Source organism: Marmota marmota, unplaced genomic scaffold (assembly GCF_001458135.2).
Source record: "Marmota marmota marmota unplaced genomic scaffold, marMar, whole genome shotgun sequence".
NCBI classification, from domain to species: domain Eukaryota; kingdom Metazoa; phylum Chordata; class Mammalia; order Rodentia; family Sciuridae; genus Marmota; species Marmota marmota.
The window spans coordinates 12,340,894-12,359,194 of NW_026000019.1; the positions used below are offsets into that span (position 1 = coordinate 12,340,894).

Genomic DNA, 18,301 nt, shown 5'->3' on the forward strand with positions numbered 1-18,301 from the left:
TGAGCCTGCAAACCACATGAGAAAATGTTGGAGGAAGTAAGGAGACTCAGCTTGGAACAGGAAGACTTGAAAGACATCATCGCTGCTTTTGAATATCCACCAGGGTAGCTTGCAATAGGGGCTTTAATTTTCTTTAAGTTAAAGAGAGTGAGACCCACTCAGAGGCAGATCTGGGGCAATACAGAGAAGAACTTCTGGTGCTTCACAAGTGAATGGATTACTGTAAGTATAAAATGAAATGTGGTGCTAATAAATATGGAACATCAGAGAGAAAAGCCCTCGTGTGTAACATTTGCCAATTTTTAGGGTGTAAATACTCTCTCTGCGGCCAATTTCGAGTTATTGAGTTACGTCACTGAACGTGGAACTTGGAGGAGGAAGACACACAGGACATGCCAGTTCCAGCATACCACTTACTATAAGTTCCACGTCTCTGGGAGATTGTCAAGAGGAAGAGATTCCATATGGGATGTTGGTCGTGCCAGGTCAACCCTCACACTCCTAAGGGTATGGGTAGGAAGCAAGGCCAAAGAGTCTTCAGTCATCTACTGGAGGCCCTCCTGGGTGAGCATGACTCATCCTGTCCTTAGACTCAAATCGCCCCCTTATCTAGACCTGCATTCAGGAAGTCTGGAGCATGACGCTCATCACAGAAAGCTGTTACCTATGCAGCTGGTGTGCCCAAAGCAGTCACAGGTGAATGGTTTGCCAATATAGTGCACCATAAGAATTAATCACCCTGTTCTCTCAGGCTAGATTACAGTATACCCAAGATGCCTGCTATTTCACCACAGCCTTCAAGAGACGTATGGCCACAGCCAACCCACGTGATCTAAGCACACTCCAAAGGAGTAGAAACAAGTCAGGTAAAAGGCTCACCTTTTACTCTAGATCAGTGGATCTCAGCCTCAGCTAAACTGTAGCCTTACTGGGAAAGCTTTGAAAAGTTAAGGACCCAGTATCCTACCTTCAGAGATTCTGAAGCATCCCAATCTAGCATTTCTAGAAGTTCCCAAGATGATTCTAATGTGCAGCGAGGGAAAGGAACACTGCTTTTGATGCTGGACACCACAAAAGCTCACTGGTGTCATAACAATCGCAGAAGCTGAAATCCCAGAGGCATAGGGAAAAGCTTCTTAGCGTTCTACTAACGATCCCAGCACACTCATTTTACAGATGCAGATACTGAGACCAAAGGAGAAATGAAACTTTTCCAGAACCCCTCCTGACTCTCAGCTCCATACCCTGAAAATATGGGGAAACTATCATAAAAACAATCAAATGAAACTCCCTAGGGCTTGGGGTGTGGTCTCAGTGGTAGAGCACCTGCCTAGCATGTACAAGGCCCTGGGTTTGATCCCCAGTACCACAAATAAACAAAAAACTCACTGGCTTCCCACCTTGAAATGAAAATTCTAAAAATGTAGGCTGTTTTTTAAACATACCTTTATTTGTTTGTTTGTTTATTTATTTATTTTTCTGTGGTGCTGAGGATGGAACCCAGTGCCTCACGCATGTTAGGCCAGTGCTCTGCCACTGAGCCACAACCCAGGCCCTGCAGGCTATTTTTATATGAGCTTTCTTCCTCCTTCCCATGTTCTTAAAGAGCACATCTCCTGAGGTAAGGTCTGGATGGTTTGCCTTTCCCAGGGCCACTGAAGAGCCAAGCAAACATTCTGAGATGGGCACTTGCCTGGGCATCCATCCATCCTGCCATCTGCTGAGACTTGCTCTTGGTTTTTACACTGGGCACCAGTCCACTGGCTACTGAGTCCTCCACTATGGTATCCTGTGGTTTCTCCAATGACATTTTTGGGGGAAAGAAGAACATTAACCATTGTCCTGAATCACCGTCTCCTAGCCTCGCTGGATTTGCGCCAGGTCGCTTCACCCCATGAACAGCCTCTCTGGTCCATTTCCACTTTTTTTATTATTATTATTTAAGTTCTTTCTTGTTAATTATGATCCTTGTATCTAGTCTCCTGTGCTCCAAGATAAACACCCAAAACACACACCTGCTAACTAACAGGACAACAAAGAAGATTCAGAAGAAGAGGAAGAGGCTGGAGGAATGAGGACTGAGCAGAGAAAGGGTATGGAGGAAAGAGAAGAGAAACAGAGATAAAAGGAGCCCCACACTTAGGAACCCTGGATTCTATTCTCTGCCATTTACTGTGCGACTTGTGGCAAGTGTCTTAGTATCTCTGGCCCTCAGATTTCTCACACATAAGTAAGGGTCTGATTAGAGTTTCTCTCAGGTCCCAGTAACTCTAATGTTCTATTATCCGTTGGCGCTAACAGGGAACATGATGGGAAGGGAAGTGAGGGAAGAAGGAAGTCCATCCATGATGACAACTGGAAGAAGTCACTTTGGGTGAAGCTACCAATGACGACATCCGATAATAACATTTGAAATGGAAATCCTGGCACACTGGGAACACCTTGAAAGTGTCTAAAGCCCATAGAAATATTTCTAGATTTTCAAAAAGAGGTGATCCATGACCAGCTGGGTTATCTAGAAGCTTCCCTAGCAGGCAGACAGTGAAAAGCCAGGGTCCTCATCATGGTAGCCTGGGGATGAACAAAGGCTGCTTTTTTAAATAAACCTTCTGCAATACTCTTTGAGGACTTGATTCTTTTCCACAGCCTCCTTACCACCCCCTACCCCCATTTCCTTAAAAAGCTGCAAAAACAGAAGCATTCAATAAGTCGGAGTTCAAGGAAAAGTCAGGAAAGCTGCCGCCTCCACACTGCAACTCACTCGATGGGTACCCTGGAACAGGGAGGGCTGAGGGGAGGCTGCTTTGAGGGCTGGAAAAAAGATAAAATGGACTAGACGTGCTAATATTGAAAGAAAACTGGCATTTTCAAATCAAAGGCCCTATGCAGAGCTGCAAAGATAGTATGGTGGCACTGGAACTTTAGAGGAAGGAGCAAGACAAAATAGCAAAGATCCCAGATTTCTACCCCAAGTTCACATTTTGATGACACAGGGTACGATATCTCAGATCCATTTCAGGATGACACTCATAATGGACAAAAGATCCTTGCTCTTCTCCCGCCTACTGATCCTTCCCTTCTCCATAGGATTAGCCTCATGCCCAACGCCTGCCACACATACATGCAGGAGTACACAGAGTCCCCCTAAAAAAATAGTTAGGAAGAATACCCACCGTCTTCTGGTCTAGCCAAGTCAGTTTGGTGCAAATGAAAAAGAATCGCTAGCGGAGTGGGTCAGCCACACCTACCCATGACCTTGAGCTAATCGTCTATAAACCAAGAACAATTTTCATTTCACACAAGGTTGGATTAAATCATGCTTGCCTCTAAAGCACTCTGTAGAGCGCTCATGACCCAACGGGCATTCGTTAAAGGTGAGTTTCCTCCATCTATTCCCAGGTCTGAACACCTGGGAATAAAAGCTCACCAGCCCTAGATGATGGTCTCTGTAGAATGTTGGTGAAAAGGATAAAAATAGATGAAGCTAAAAGAAAAAGGGAGATGACAGGCCTTAGGCGTGTGCAGGGCTTTCTGAACCCAGCCTCTTTCAAGCAGAAGCATGGAAAGCTGCCGGACAGTTCTAACAGCCTAGCATCTGACTATTCCGTGGCTTTGCTATCTTGAGTCTGTCTACTGATATTTGTGACAAAAGTGAGCCCGGTCTTTCCGAGGCTGTAAGTTCAGGAAGGGCATCTGATACTTTCTAATCATCACCAAAGAAAGGGGTCACCCAAGGAAGAAGTATCCTCATTCATAGAACTCCAGGATAGGTGAGGGACAGATAGCAATCTCAAAAATAAATAAATACATACGTATGAAACTCTTTGAGAAAGGAGCATTATCTGGCCAAAATGCTTAGATCCTCTGAATTTACATGGGCCCCACATTCCTCAAACCTGCCCCCTCCTCACGTTACCACATCTACCCCCGACTCCACCTCCAGACAAGCCCACGTCCTCCACTGCTCCTCCTATCAACAGACCAGAACACATGCACACTGCACATCCATATGGCTCAGCTATTTCACAAACACAAATGGCCGTGCAAATACAATCCCAAGATAGCAGAGAGGAAAGATCATGCCTTTAACTTTTTTAGGCCCACTCCTTAATTTCTTCTGAGGCTCTGTCTGGTTTCCAGAAGCCAAGTGGTACATCCTAATTCTGCATTATCATGCACACCAGCAACCAGTTCCCCCAGGTAAAACGCCCTCCATATGGTGGGCAGAGAGATGCCCTTCATGAAGCTCACTAGGCAAATGCCTGAGGGCTTGAGCCCTGGAGCTTCCCTTCCAACACACGTCACTCTAGCCCTTTCAGAAGCTTCCTCCACAGTTCCTAGGTCCCGACTCTGATGCTCTTCTCTGATAGAACAGGACAGAGACCTTAAATATGCAAAGAACCTGGATGACAGGGAGTAGCCAGAAGACCAGAAAATCTGCCCAGGGACCAAGCGGGGTCTGTCAAAGGGTCTTTATATGTCATCAATCAGACCATCTCAAATGTTTGGCTGCCCCTCCCCCCCCCTTTTTTTTTAGTACTGGGGATTGAACTCAGGGGCACTTGACCACTAAGCCACATCCCCAGCCCTATTTTTTGTATTTTATTTAGAAACAGGGTCTAACTGAGTTGCTTAGTACCTCACTTTTGCTGAGGCTGGCTTTGAACTTGCGATCCTTCTGCCTCAGCCTCTCAAGCCACAGGGATTACAGGCATGTGCCACAGTGCCTGGCGTTGGGTGCCATTTTTGCACAAATAAAATCATGTGAGTTTGTTTAAGGATGTTGATTATTTTGAATCTCTGATCTGCTTTTATGCTTTTATCAAAAGCTGGTTGGAAAATTTTGCTCCATTATCACTTGTTAAGATTTTTTTTTCTGGATTATAAATCCAAATGTGTCATTATGGATACTATTGACATAAAATCAGCATTAGAAACATGAGTGTTTGTTTGTTTGTTTGTGTGTTTATATATGAGAAAGACTGGGAGGGTTGAACCCAGAGGCTCACTCATGCTAGGCAAGTGCTTCGTCACTGAAACACAGCCCCAGACCATTTTTTTTGTTGTTGTTTTTTGGCGGATTTTTTTATTATTCTATTTTATTTTGAGACAGGGTGTCTCTAAATTGCCCAGGCTGGCCTCAAACTTGCCATTCTCCAGCCTCAACCTCTTAAGTAGCAGGGATTACAAGTGTGTGCCACCACCCCCTGTGAAAGACATTTTAGATCTTATTTTTAAAAAATGTGAACCCATTAACTTTGAGAAGGGGAAAAAAGGCTCATGTAAAGACTATCTAGCTGCAGTGGTTAAGAATACTGGCTCTGATCCGGCCTCCAGCTCTCTCTCACTGCAGAATCTCAGGCAAATGAGATAACCTCTCCATATCTTAATCCCCTCTACTGTGAAATGCAGAAAACAAGAATGCATATCTGCATAGGATTGTCATGGGGAATAAATGCAATGATCCATGGATAGCACTTAGTGCAGTAATCTGGCAACTAGTAAATGCTCAGGGGGTGTCAGATATTTATAAACTCCATCAACATTAACACTGGTGCTAATACCTGACAGGTTTGCAAAGGGCTTTCGTAGACATTGACCACTGATAACCTCACAGCAGTCTTACAAAGCAAGATCAGCAGAGCAAGGAAAGTGAGCTCCATCTCTCCCTGAAGACTGAAGCTCAAGCAAGTATTAGACAGAAGTAAAATCACATGGACTACCCCTGGCAACATTCAGGCAAAAAAGCTACCAAGAGTCCATAGGAAGTGAGACAGTATTGTTAAGAGAAAACTTTGCTGCAGAGGTTTAACACTGAATCAACCTAAATTAATCAGCTATTAATAACTAACAATTATTGATGACTTACTATGCACCAAACACTATTCTATGCACTTCACATAAGCCCTACAAATTCATCCTATAGGTAAAATTACTATTCCCATTTTATGATTAAGGAATCTCAGGCACAAGCAAGGTTAAGCAGGTTGCTGAGGTGTACAGTTAGGATGTGACAGAGGTGGTCCTGAGATTTGAATCCAGAGGCCACATTCTGACACATCGAAATTTCCCAGTAGAGACTGGCAAATCCTGAGCTCCAAGGCAAAGCTTTCACCAACTGGGCATTGGACTAGATAATGTCTCATATCCCTTTAATTTCTGAGATTCTTTCATTGTCTGGGAAAGAAATAAAATATTGTCTGAGTCTCTAAAAATGATACATAAAGTGGACTTTGGAGAAAGCAAGCTGCTACATCCCAGCTTAAAAGAGACGTGAAATAGTCCTGAAAGCATGTATTGATTCCAGTAAAGCATGTGACAAGGACATCCCCCACAATATTTTTTACAGACAAAATAAGAGATGTGTCAGTTGGCTAAAAAGCATAGTTCAGATCTGAGAATAGCCGAACCATCGGTGGGCACTGGCTAATGCGCTGGTGATAAGCAGAAGGGAGCCCCAATCCCGTCCACGTATCAGGCATTCCAATAAGAGCTTCGTAAAGCATGTGCCTATCAAAGCCGTAGGTGACACAGAGCTCAGGGTGAGGAGTTCACATTACACACCAATTCCAGAGACAATGTGTGGTAGAAACTGCTTCATGGTGATAACTTGACTCTTCTGACTTAATCTTCTTTAGCCTTGGTTTCTTTACATTTAAAGTACAGATAATAACGTGTGTCTCATTGGCTTGTTGGTTTGTTTAAAGGCAGAGAGTCTGATATTTGGTGGATGCTCAATTATTAGTTCCTTGTCCCCACCTGAAAAGAATCTCTACAGGATGGATGGATAGTAGGATCAAACGCAAGGAGACAAATGTACCTGAAATAAACCAAGTCCTGAATCTAGACTCAAAAATTAAACTGAGTGAGATTAGAGTGAGGGGAAACAACACTGTTAATAATGCATATTAAAAGAATTCAAGGTTTTCTGCTGACTACAACCTCCAAGTCAAGTCCAAAATAGACATTATTCCTTTTAAAAAGAAAACTAAGAAAAAAAGTACTTTAATTGAAACAAATGTGTTAGACACTAATTTTGACAAATACTGTTCTATGTTCTTGTAATTTAAAAAAACTCATGGATAATGGGCCCTCCCCTTGTAGGGATTTTTAAACAAGACTGAGGCTATACAGTAAGTGTTACAATAAACTAATAAACAAGGTACCCTATTAGAGCCCAGGGGATGGAGTGGATGTCATTCTTTGTTATGGTTTAGATGTGGGATCCCCCAAAAGCTCATGTGTGAGACAATGCAAGAAGTTTTGAAAGAGAAATGATTGGGTTCTAGCCTTAACCTGATCAGTGAAGTAATCCCTGATGGGATTAACCAAGTGGTAACTGGAGGCAGGTGGGGTGTGACCGGGGGTTCCTTGGGGCGAGGGATATCTGGTTCATATTTTGTATCTGGAGAATAGAGTCTCTCTCTGCTTCTTGATCACCAAAATAAGCCACTTCCCTCTGCTACACTCTTCCGCTATGATGTCCTGCCTCACCTTGAACCCTGAAGAATGAAGTTGGCTGTCCATGGACTTAGACCTCTGAAACCATCAGCCATCAAATAAACATTTCCTCCCCTACAATTGCTCTGTCTAGGTCCTTTAGACACAGCAGTGAAAAGGCTGACTAAAATATTCTGCTAAGAGAAGTCAAGGAAGGCTTCACAGAGGAAATGAACTGAGCACATCCCCAATCAGTCACCCCAGACAGAAGGGACCACAGGTGCAAAGGCCACAGGTGGGAATTTTCCAGCATAGTAGTTCTTTTTAAATTGTGATTCACAGACCCCTGACACTGAATGCAAAATTATATGCTCATTTTTTCATGAGAGAAGGGGCCATAGCATCCATTAGATGTCAACAGGATTTGTGACATAGAAAACAAGTAAATAAACACTGTATAAAAGGGCTCTACCAATCCCAGTACTCCAAAAGGAGTCTTCTGGATGCCATCTAGACAGTCACTCAGGTCATTCCCAACTCTAGAGTTCCACAGAGTTTAAAACTGACCCTTAAGAACTTAAAAGACTATCATCCTGCAACCGACAGGTTTTAGATTCCAGCATCCCCCGATATTGATTAAGAAGAGAAATGACAGTATAAGAACCTGAAAACAAGTCCAAGGCACAGAAGTTGGAGAATTCAGAATCAAGTTAGGGAAGGTCTCATCTGACAAGGGCTGCTGAGATGCCTACTGTAACTCTCCTGGAAATGTCGGTGGTTCCTTTCCAATGTTAGTCCACAGAAGCATGAAGCAAGCACCCCTAGTTAGATGCAATGCCAGTTTACCAGTTGGGAACCTGCCCAACAAATCTAAAGCCTGCTGAGCTATCAATTCATTTTTAAAATAATGACTCTTCTCTAAACACCACCTCATGATATGAAAATTGCACTAGGATTCATCTCCAATTCCACTGTATTTCTAGAGTTGAAAGGACTAATCTCTAGAATAATGCAACAAATCCTGTGTTATCTAGGGTAGCTGGAAAAGAAAACTTGATTAATTTAACAAAAATAATGTGATGAAGAGCTACTTTTTATATCAATATGGATTATAATTTGTGAAAGCTCAGAATACAGCACAAGGAAGGTCGCACACAATTGAAACGATGCTGAACCTCATGTAATGAATGCTTTATTGGCAATACTAAGGAAGCACTACAACCTTGTGTGTGCCTAAGGGCCATCTTACAAATCTCAACTGTCATTATACTAATATGTCTGCATGCCAATTAACAAAAGAGTTCTTTATAACAAAATACCAGATAATAAATAGTTCATGTTTTTTTTAAACAGCCGGGAAACCCACACTGCATAATGTGGAACTTGGAAGAATCCTGAGCAAAACTGTGAAGTAGGTAAAGCTGGTCTCTCACAAACTTCCTAATTCCCATGCAATGACCCTTCACTCCTCTCCCACCCACTCAGAGCTCTCATACCACTACCAGGCCACATCTAGTCCCATAGACCTTGGTCAGGGCACTGCAAGGCACATAACAGATACTTTATGGATGCTTGTTAAATCAAGAATAACTAATTTAATTATAAATCATTCAACAAAGGTTTACTGAATTATCACCATGTGCCAGCACTGTGCTAGGTACTGCAATTAAAGGTGCATGACCATTCTCAGAAGAGCTTCCTCTGCCATAATGCTAGACAGAACAAGATGAACCAACTTGAACTTGGTAATACAGATTAGCTTAATATGTCCCTGCTCCGCAGGACCATCTGCATTTTGATAGAAAGGTCTCAAGCCTCACTGTCTACACCCAGAGAATAAACTTATGTTGGCAGCAGGGCTTTAGCCTGGTATATGAGAGATTTAGAGTGGGGAATTGCATCAGGACTTTGTAAGACTGGTTCTCTAAGGCCACTGCCAGGCAGACAGCAAAACTGACTACAGCAATGGTGCTCAAAGTATGATTCTGAGATCAATACCATCAGTATCACTTGGGAAGCTGTGACTCATGAGCATTCTCAGTTGCCACTGAATCAGGAACTCCAAGAGTGGGGTCAGCACTCTGTACCTGTGTGTGTGTATGTGTATGTGTTACTGAGGATTGAACCCAGGGCCACTCTACCACCAAGTTACATCCCTAGCCCTTTTTTTATTTTTTATTTTGAGACAGTCTTACTAAGCTGCTGAGGCTGGCCTGGAACCTGTGATCCTCCTGCCTCAACCTCCTGAGTAGCTGGGATTACCGGCGTTCGCCACTACCATCGTCCAGCGATCTATGCTCTGGCAAGCCCTCCAGGTGAGACTAGGACACACTCAAGTTTGAGAGACAGCAGTGTAGATGAGTCAGGCAGAGTGCATATGTCAATTCAACACAAAAGAACTGAAGAGTCAGCCTTCTTGCAGATGGAAATCGCCTGCTGCAAGGAATGGTGGCTGACAGAATGGTAGTAAAATAGTTGCCGATAGCACACAGCTGGAAATTGCCAGGATGTTAGTGAGTGACTGTTGAAAATCCATTTCATGCTTTTTGACTCTGACCAGCCCCATGAGACAATAGTGTGGAAATTGAGAAAGAGGCACAGAAAGTTTAAAAACTTTCAACTGACAGCTAAGTTTTGAAGACTGGGAAAGATTTATGAGGATGTGTTTTATTCATTTTCCTCCCCTCTTCACTTGTCCGGGAGGCCACCCATAATGCCCTGTACCTTGGAAGTGGGAACACCAGTCTGATCACCAGCAAGGCTCCATTTATCACACTGACCAGAGCATCTCCTCTTTCCCCTCTAACCTGTTATCTTCCATCCAGCCATACCCATTTTACCCCTCCCCTAAACGGGAAAAGAAAATAAAGAAAACCCCCTTTTAATTACACATCTGAAAGGGGCCTTCCAAATTCTTCAGAGACGTAGCTCCCTAATGCAGTGTGTGTGTGTGTGTGTGTGTGTGTGTATATATATAATATTTATACACACATACATACATACAACACACACACACCCCCTCAAAATTATGCAAACTTGCAACCAAGATTCATACATTGATATGAATCAGACCACACTTGGCATGGGTGCCATGAGGGGCCTCTCTCTGAAGTCCCTTGTGACATGGCTAGACCACAGAAGACTGTGGCTAGAGCCTTGCTGGACGCTATAATCCTAAATCCTGCCTGCCTGCTTCTGGAATGAGCCACAGCTTTAAAAATGGTCAACTTCCAACACCCTCCCTCCTTTTAACACACAAGAGAACTTAGAGTGTAACTGTTTAGTCCTATGAATTTAGAGCACAAAATACAAGATGAGGGCCAGGGGTAGAGCTCAGTGGTAGAGTGCTTGCCTAGCCTGCACCAGGCCCTGGGGAGCACCACCAAAACAAATAAATAAATAAATTTATAAGAAGTTCCTAAGAAATACTCACTGCTCTACCAGTGGGATCTCATGGATAAGTGACACTTTTAAAAAGTCACTCATTGCTCTTCTCCTTCGTCTGGCTCATCTTTACCTCTTAAGTACACACCCTGGAGTTGTACCTTGCTTTCCAGAGATATGGACACAGGGCTTATCGGGGTTTGTATCCAAAGATTTTTCCAAAGAGACAGGAAATAAAAAAAATTAAGGAAACATATTTCGGGTACCTGGTGGGCAGACACACCACAGACATCTCCTGAAACAGGCTTATCATTCAAGAGACCACTAGGCTGAAGGAGCTTAAAAACTCTGTGCTGTACTTTCTGTACTATTAATGCTGATGCTAGAAACATGTCTGGAGCTCCCACACAAGCCCTGTATGCAGGTTTAGAGGATGGGAAGAGAAATGATCCTACTTTCAGATATTTCTATCCCTCTTTAAAAGGGATAGCTTTAGAAGCTACATGGTGGGGGGTGGGGAGTGTTACATAGTAATTCAAATGCCTGAACCCCACAACGCCCCCACATGAATTCCTATGTGAATTCATTCCAGAACTTGAAAAGAAAAGTTTACAGAAGCCTGTTTCTTAGCTCAGTAGTCCAACACACACCAGCATGAAAAAACTCAAGGGATTCTGAATGACAAGTACTTGGGGACATAAATACCTTTTAGTTAACTGTGGTCTCTAAGTAGAGGAGAGGAGTAGGTGCGTGTTTATGGGGCACCCAAATGCAACAGGGCTGTGTAGGAGGCAGTCATTATAAAAATGATGAGAGAGAGCATATTAAAAGATCCCCCCCCCTTCTCCAGCTACCTTTCTCCTGTCTCGGTCACATGGAAGAAAATAGAAGAACTTTGAAAAAAGTTGATTTCTGAAGCTGGCCCTTTGCAAGAGACCTTAATCATTTTTTAAGAACAAGACAAATAGCCTTCCTTTTCTGAAAATCCTAGGAAAAACCCACACATAATGAATTATTCACAAAGGCTAAACCTAAAAATGAGAGAGGGAGAAATATAGAAAGATGAAAAGATGGGCAGAGGATGGGACAGAAAGGGAAAGTAAAGACCTGGCCTTTGCTTCTTTGAATAAAAGGATATTAATTACAGTTACGTTTAGGTTCCCTCTTTTATGTCTTTGTGGTCACTGATAAGTAAAATAAGATCAGCAGCGTGGCCTCTGAAGACCTGGATGGCACAGTGGGGCCCGCTCTCGTGTCTGGTGAGCTTCAACTTCCTTGGTAGCCCCACCAAGGGCACAGGGAGGCTACTGGTCTGCTGATCAAGCTCACGGAGTCAAAGGGTTTGCAAGAGCTCTGTGGCTTAGCAAATCTTGACTCTGTTTTGTTTTAACTAAGAGTGTGAAGGTTGAAAGAAAGCAGATGTTCTTATAAAGAACGGGGGAAAAACAGCAGAGTTTGGGGAGGGGACACCTACATTCTGTTCAGCGATGGCTAAAAAGAGAGAAGTAATTTTGGATGGAACTAATAATTCCAGAGTCTGATACTTTCAGGCAGGGGGAAAGAAGGCCTGCTCTCATTATTTTCCTCCTCCTCCTCCTTTAATTCAGTGTGCACTGCGCTTCTTGCAGGGAAGGCAACTGCAGGGAACTGGGGAAATAATGACATGCAAACCAACAGACAAAACTATCACATCCAAGATATTTTTGTCTCCATCCTCAAGTCATTTCGTTTCTGTCAAACTCCTTCACTCCAACTCACTTTCCAGGCTACATCCCAATTACAAATGGTCCCCACAACCAGTTTTGGCCCGGCTTCAGAGGAAACATTACCCACACCTCATATTAAGGACAAAGCCAACAGGCAATTCAGAAAGTGTCCTGGAAGCCTCGGGAAACAAAGCCCTTTATCCTGCAGCCCTGATGCCAGCTACAAGTCACTATTTCACTGTCTGCATCTGTGCACAGGTACCTGGAGGAGGTGGAGCCTTTTTGCATCACCTAGTCATAGGATATAATTAGAGACTTTATCCTTATGGGTTCCTCCCCTCCACCCTGACCAAGGCACCCTGACTCATGGTCTACTGGAGTTGCAGCAAACCTGAAATTCTTACCAGGAAAACAGTTTACTATCTTGCAAGGTGCTGTATACTCACAGACAACCAAAGAAGGATAAATGTATATGCCAAAATGGGGAGATTTAGGAACTAAAACTTTCCATAACCCTCATCCAAATCCTCCAAAGTAAATTTACAATTTATCGAGCAATTTCCAATGGAAAATTCAACATAATAAAACATGTAAGCTCTGACCCACAGAGCTTTGGGGACACACTGAAATTTTCCACAAGAAATCATGAATGAATACTGACAGGTTCATTATAATAAATTTTATCATCTCCGTGGCTACAAGCACACTTGATCTTCCTACTTTAAACCATGTTCAACTCCACATAAAACGTGTGCTTCCCTACTGAGACAACCAAGTAGGTAGAGGGAAAAAAAAATATTCTACTGCCCATCTATGGCACAGTCTCCAACTTCATCCCTTCACCCTGACCTGGGAAAGTGCAAAAATTTGTGGGGCATCTCACCAACCTGTGCGTCCATGCACAAGGCAACTGACCCCAAGCACAGACCATTAAGAGCTGGTAGGCATGCAGCCCAGTGACCATGGAATGGCCTTCAGAACAGCCAACTGCCTGAGAGAATACTCTTGTTAGATCTATTAGATAACCCAGAAAGAAAAGGAGGAATCCTTTAACATGTAATATCACATTTTAAATCAGATTAGCATTTTCAAAAAGGCAATGGTATCCACTGCAGAAAAAAGAGTGTCAGAAGAAAATAAAATTATCTCCCTATGCAGATATAGCTTCCAAGAAAAATGAAGCACATTCAGAGTGGGCTGTTGACTTGCCACCATTTTTCATGCCAAATCTAGGTTATCTTAGGCATTTCTTCAAATAAGAAGTAGACTTCCTTTATTAACAGCCAGAAACAACCCTCCCCCAATTAGAGGGTTTTATGAACATAAATTATATCGTTCCTTTTACTTAATCATCCTTTCAGACCAATAAGATTAAAACACACATGGCACACACAAGAGCACATTATTCTCCTGGTTCCACAGTGACTTTCTGTGGCTAAAAAAAGTTCAAGTCTCACAAGCTGGAGTAGTGCAATCAAACTCCTCAAACATGCTGCATGCAAAATATGTCAGTACTAAAGCAGGTCTTGACATGTTCTTGAACAACTTTCTTGTTTTTAATAATTCTGCCCCTACAAAGAGCAGAGAAGCACTTCCCGAACTGGTCACCACCACAGGAGACACATTAGTCAATTAAGTACATAGTGATCATCTGGGGATCTTGTTTAAACAGATTCTAATTCGGTAGGCCTGGTGTGGGGCCCAGGACTCTGAATTTTTAACAGGTGCCCAAGTAATGCAGGTGTAACTCCTTGTTTTCTTTGAGATACAAAAATCTAAACAACTGCACCTTGAACTAAGACCCCGCCCTTTGGGTGTTGCTGAAATTTCTAAAGGACACTAATACAATCCAATGTTCATTAGGTAATTGGGTAATGTTCTAAGCATTTGATATACATTAACTCATTTAATTCCCCCAGTAACTCATTATTATCATTTCCACTATAAAAATAAGGAAACTGAGTCACAGAGGAATGAAATAACTTTTCAAGGTCACAGTTTGTGACAGAACTAGGATTTAAACCCAGGCAGTTCTAACTCCAAATTTCATGGGTAACCACTACTTACTGACTCCCAGTAAGAAAAAGAAAGATTTCAGGAACTGGACCGAAAGAAACGGAAGGTGAGACTAGGAACTTAGCTGTGGTTTTGAAGAAAAGCGGCCCATAGAGGCGCAATGTTTCCACGTGCTCACCACCAGAGGGAATATATTAGTCAATTACCTTGTACAGCCAGAAGAAGAAAAAAAAAAAAAAACCAAAGAGTGTATTTTAAAATTTTCCAACTGGGCTCCAATAAGCGCGTTAGCACATGTTCTCAGAACACTGTTAGAACAGCCTAGAGGCTGTAGAATTCACTGTAAAGTTTCCAATGTGGAGACAGAAAAAGACCATTGGGACAGAGCTCCTGGCCAAGGTGCTGAGCTTGATGCTGAAATCGACTCCCTGGGGCGTCTCTCCTTTGACTCTCTTTGGTCCATTTTGGCCAAAGACAAAGAAGGGAGGAGTAAGATTCACAGCCGCACCTTGCGCTCACAGCGCCTGGTGGAAACGCGATGTCTTTGCAGCGGAAGAGAAAACGGGAAAACAGGCAACCGCATGGTGCAGGAAACGTACATCCTTTCCAGCCCTGGAGCCTGGGCCCAGCCGGAAGTAGCCGAGGTGCTGAACTCGGCTGAGTGGGGAGCCCAGAGACGCCAGGGGAGTTTCGTTGGCGCTGTCCGAGGTGCCAACGATGGCTGCTGGCACACTTTGCCACCCGCGGGGCAGCTGGGCGGCTTTGTCTAGCGCAAGAAAACCGAAGGGCGCCTGTCTGAATGAACACGCCCTAAGAGAGGGGCACGGCCAAGCGGAGCCGGGTGGGTGGGAAAATTTGGGAGAATTGTGGAAAGCGGACGGGGGAGTGGGGAGGGTGCCCCCCCCCCCGACTGGGAAAGCGGTAGAGACCTGCCCTGAGGAGTTATTTGCAGCCGCAGCACGCAACACAATGAGATCTGTCCGCTTTGTGCAGCTCCCAGGCTGGCGTGACTGCAGGGGCCGGACCCCTCCCCCGCCCCGAACCCCCACCTAGACACGTTCAATTCAGTCACTGCACGGCCCGGGATCTCTCTGTGGGGGTGGGAATGCGGAGAGGAGGAGAGAGGGAGAAGCCGGCCAGGGGTGGTTGTGGGAGGACGTGAACAGCAGCAGGAAGAATATCTGCTTAGAGATGCTCCTTCGCTTCCAATGAAGGGGTGCTGCCTAGAAGCACCATGCGCCAGCCAATCGCGGAGCTGCTGAAGCAGGGAACTAGGGGAGGAAAAAGGGAAGGCCAGAAACTGAGGTGGGGGTGGCAGGAAGATGCTCAGGCCCCCGGGGAAGTGAACCGCCTGCCTGGCTGATACTAGAGACCCCCGCAGCTCCAGCTGTCTCACTGCTGCACACCTGGAGGGTGAGGGTGGGAAGGAGGGTTAAGGGGAGAAGAGGAGGAGCCTCCTTTGCAGGTGCATCCTTCCCAAGAAATGTCCCTCCAAGGAGCATCCAAGTCCCTTTCTTCAAGCCCACCCCCATATTTAACACCGCATCACTTGCTTGCCTCCTACCAATCCCCTTCATTGTCCCACCACCTCCAAATCCTAATGGCCTTGCCAGGGACCCAAATTCTTAGTGAAGAACAAGGCAGCCAGATGCCTAATCAGCAGCCTGCATTTGGTGCATTTGATTAAACCTGCAAAGAACTCCTTCAGTGCTATTCAGACACTACCACCACCAGAGATGTCCCCACTTGCTCTTTATGAAGAGCAGTCCCTTTGAAGGGAGAACCCAGATTGCTTGCACACCTCTGGCCATCGCTGATGAATTCAGGCCCAGCAGATCTGTCTGATCCTGGGTACTGGGAGAGCAACCAGCTGAGTCAAATGCTAAGAAACAGGACTACCCAACCCAGGATGAAAGAGAAGGAGCAGATGGGCCCTGGTGAGCTGCTCTTCCTTGGCCAAGAAGAGAACTCCAACTTTGAGCAGTTTGGGCAGTGGTGGCAGAGATATTCTCTCCAGACAGATACTCACTTGCTCCACTTTCAGTGGAACTTAAACTTTAGTCCCCAGAGTTAGCTGGGTCCCTAGCCAAATGCCTGTTTTATTTATTCATCTGTCTATTTGTATACATGGTGTTGGCCCAGTGCTCAAGAAGCGTCTGAACTGGTAAATTCGCCCATGGATCTTCCACTTCTCTACTGGAAGACAGTGCAGGTGTCTCTCCAGCTGGTAGGATCTGGGGCAGAAGGGCTGGCTTCGAGGGTGGAAAGGGGACAACTGGTATGAAAGAAAGCCCTGGGATTAGGGTCAACCCCATGTATGTAGAGTGCAGCTTGTGAAAGGTCTGGGGGGCCGTGAATCAGACAAAGCCCAGCCCAAAAAAGGGCAGACACCGCAACACCACGCACTCAGAGACGCTAGAGATTTCCACACAGGAAAAATCAAAAACCAAAAGTCTTACCTTGTAAAACACTAGTGCCCAAACAGGTATCCATGGCACCAAGCTTGCCCCTTAGATGGAACCGAGTAAAGAGTGCACTTCGGCAAAGGGGCAAATTGGCACCAGGAAGGGGTGGGGGATAAATTCCATGCTAGTCTTCCCCCCTCACCCGAAGAAAAGCAGAGGGGAAGAGGGGAGTTACGGTGGGTAAGAAAGGATATGGCCAATCGATGAGCTTCTTGGCGTACTTCCTGACAATGTTGTCTTCTCCGAAGATGAACAGGGATCTGTTGACGGTGAAACAGTTCTGCCGGACGGGAATGGGGTTGTACAAAGCCATAGTCCGCGCCCTCTGCGCTTTCGACTGCTTGTAGGCAGCCGCCGTCCCCGAGGCCGGCACGGGGGTTCCTTGTCGGTTCCTGCTCTGGTCCGAGTCTCCATCGCCCGACCCCGGCCTGCCGACCACCGCCTCCCCGAAGCGAGCCATCCTGAAGTTTAAACAGACAGAAGACACACAAAGGTGATCGCCGAACACCCGCACACAGCAATAAGCAGAAAGACACACGGAGACTCAGAGCCGCATCCAGACAGGCACGGGGACCACCGCCTCTGGGGAGCCCGCGAGCTCTTCGGAGAGGCGGCGGCGGCAGCAGCACCGCCGCTCTGAACTGTTGAATCTAAATACAACCTCTGCGAAGCTCCATTCCTCAAGAAGAAAAAAAGGGGGGGTAGGGCTTGGGGGTGCTCAGTTTCTGGAGGCAATTTTTTTTTTTTTCAAAATGCCAGCGTGTGGTGGTGTTCAGGGACCAGAGAAGAGAGGGGTGGAGTAGGCTGCTCTTCAAACATAGCTCCTCTTCTGGCAGACGCACCACCTAGTTCAGGAAGAGAGGCAGGCACCGGCCCGCTAGGTAACAGTTTGGTGATTTATTGGTTGGGGGAGGGGTACAGAGGGAGGGAAAATGAAAACAAAAGAACTTTGAAAAGCAGAAAAGACGAAGACGGGTTACGGTGACATGCTTTATAACGCCATCCCCTGCAAGTCCATCTAAGAAATTCCACAGCCAAGACTTGGGTCTTTAAATCTGCCAGCACAGACGCATCCAAAGGTTGGAGAGGGAGGGAGGGAGGGGGGAGAGCGGTATAGAGGTTCCTGCGTAAACCGCAACGCCCAAAATATCAAAATACGAAGTCGATCCAGCCCAAGAGGGACAAATGACTTTACAGCTCCTGCGTTTGGGGTAGAAGTTGAGCAGCATCCAGAGAGCGGCGAAACCCGAGTGCCAGCATCCGCCCGGAGCGCTCGCTGCCGCCGCCACC

At 45.1% G+C, this 18,301-nt stretch overlaps 1 protein-coding gene across 10 annotated transcripts in view; it reads right to left on the bottom strand.

Moving 5' to 3' along the window:
• Positions 1-18,301, bottom strand: part of Cacna1e (calcium voltage-gated channel subunit alpha1 E) — a 367,641-nt gene that overhangs the window by 287,760 nt on the left and 61,580 nt on the right. For all 10 annotated transcript variants that reach the window (XM_048809891.1, XM_048809893.1, XM_015491735.2 and 7 more), the window contains exon 2: positions 17,206-17,472. In XM_048809891.1, coding sequence (XP_048665848.1) covers positions 17,206-17,472 — 267 coding nt within the window. The remainder of the gene's footprint in view (positions 1-17,205; positions 17,473-18,301) is intronic.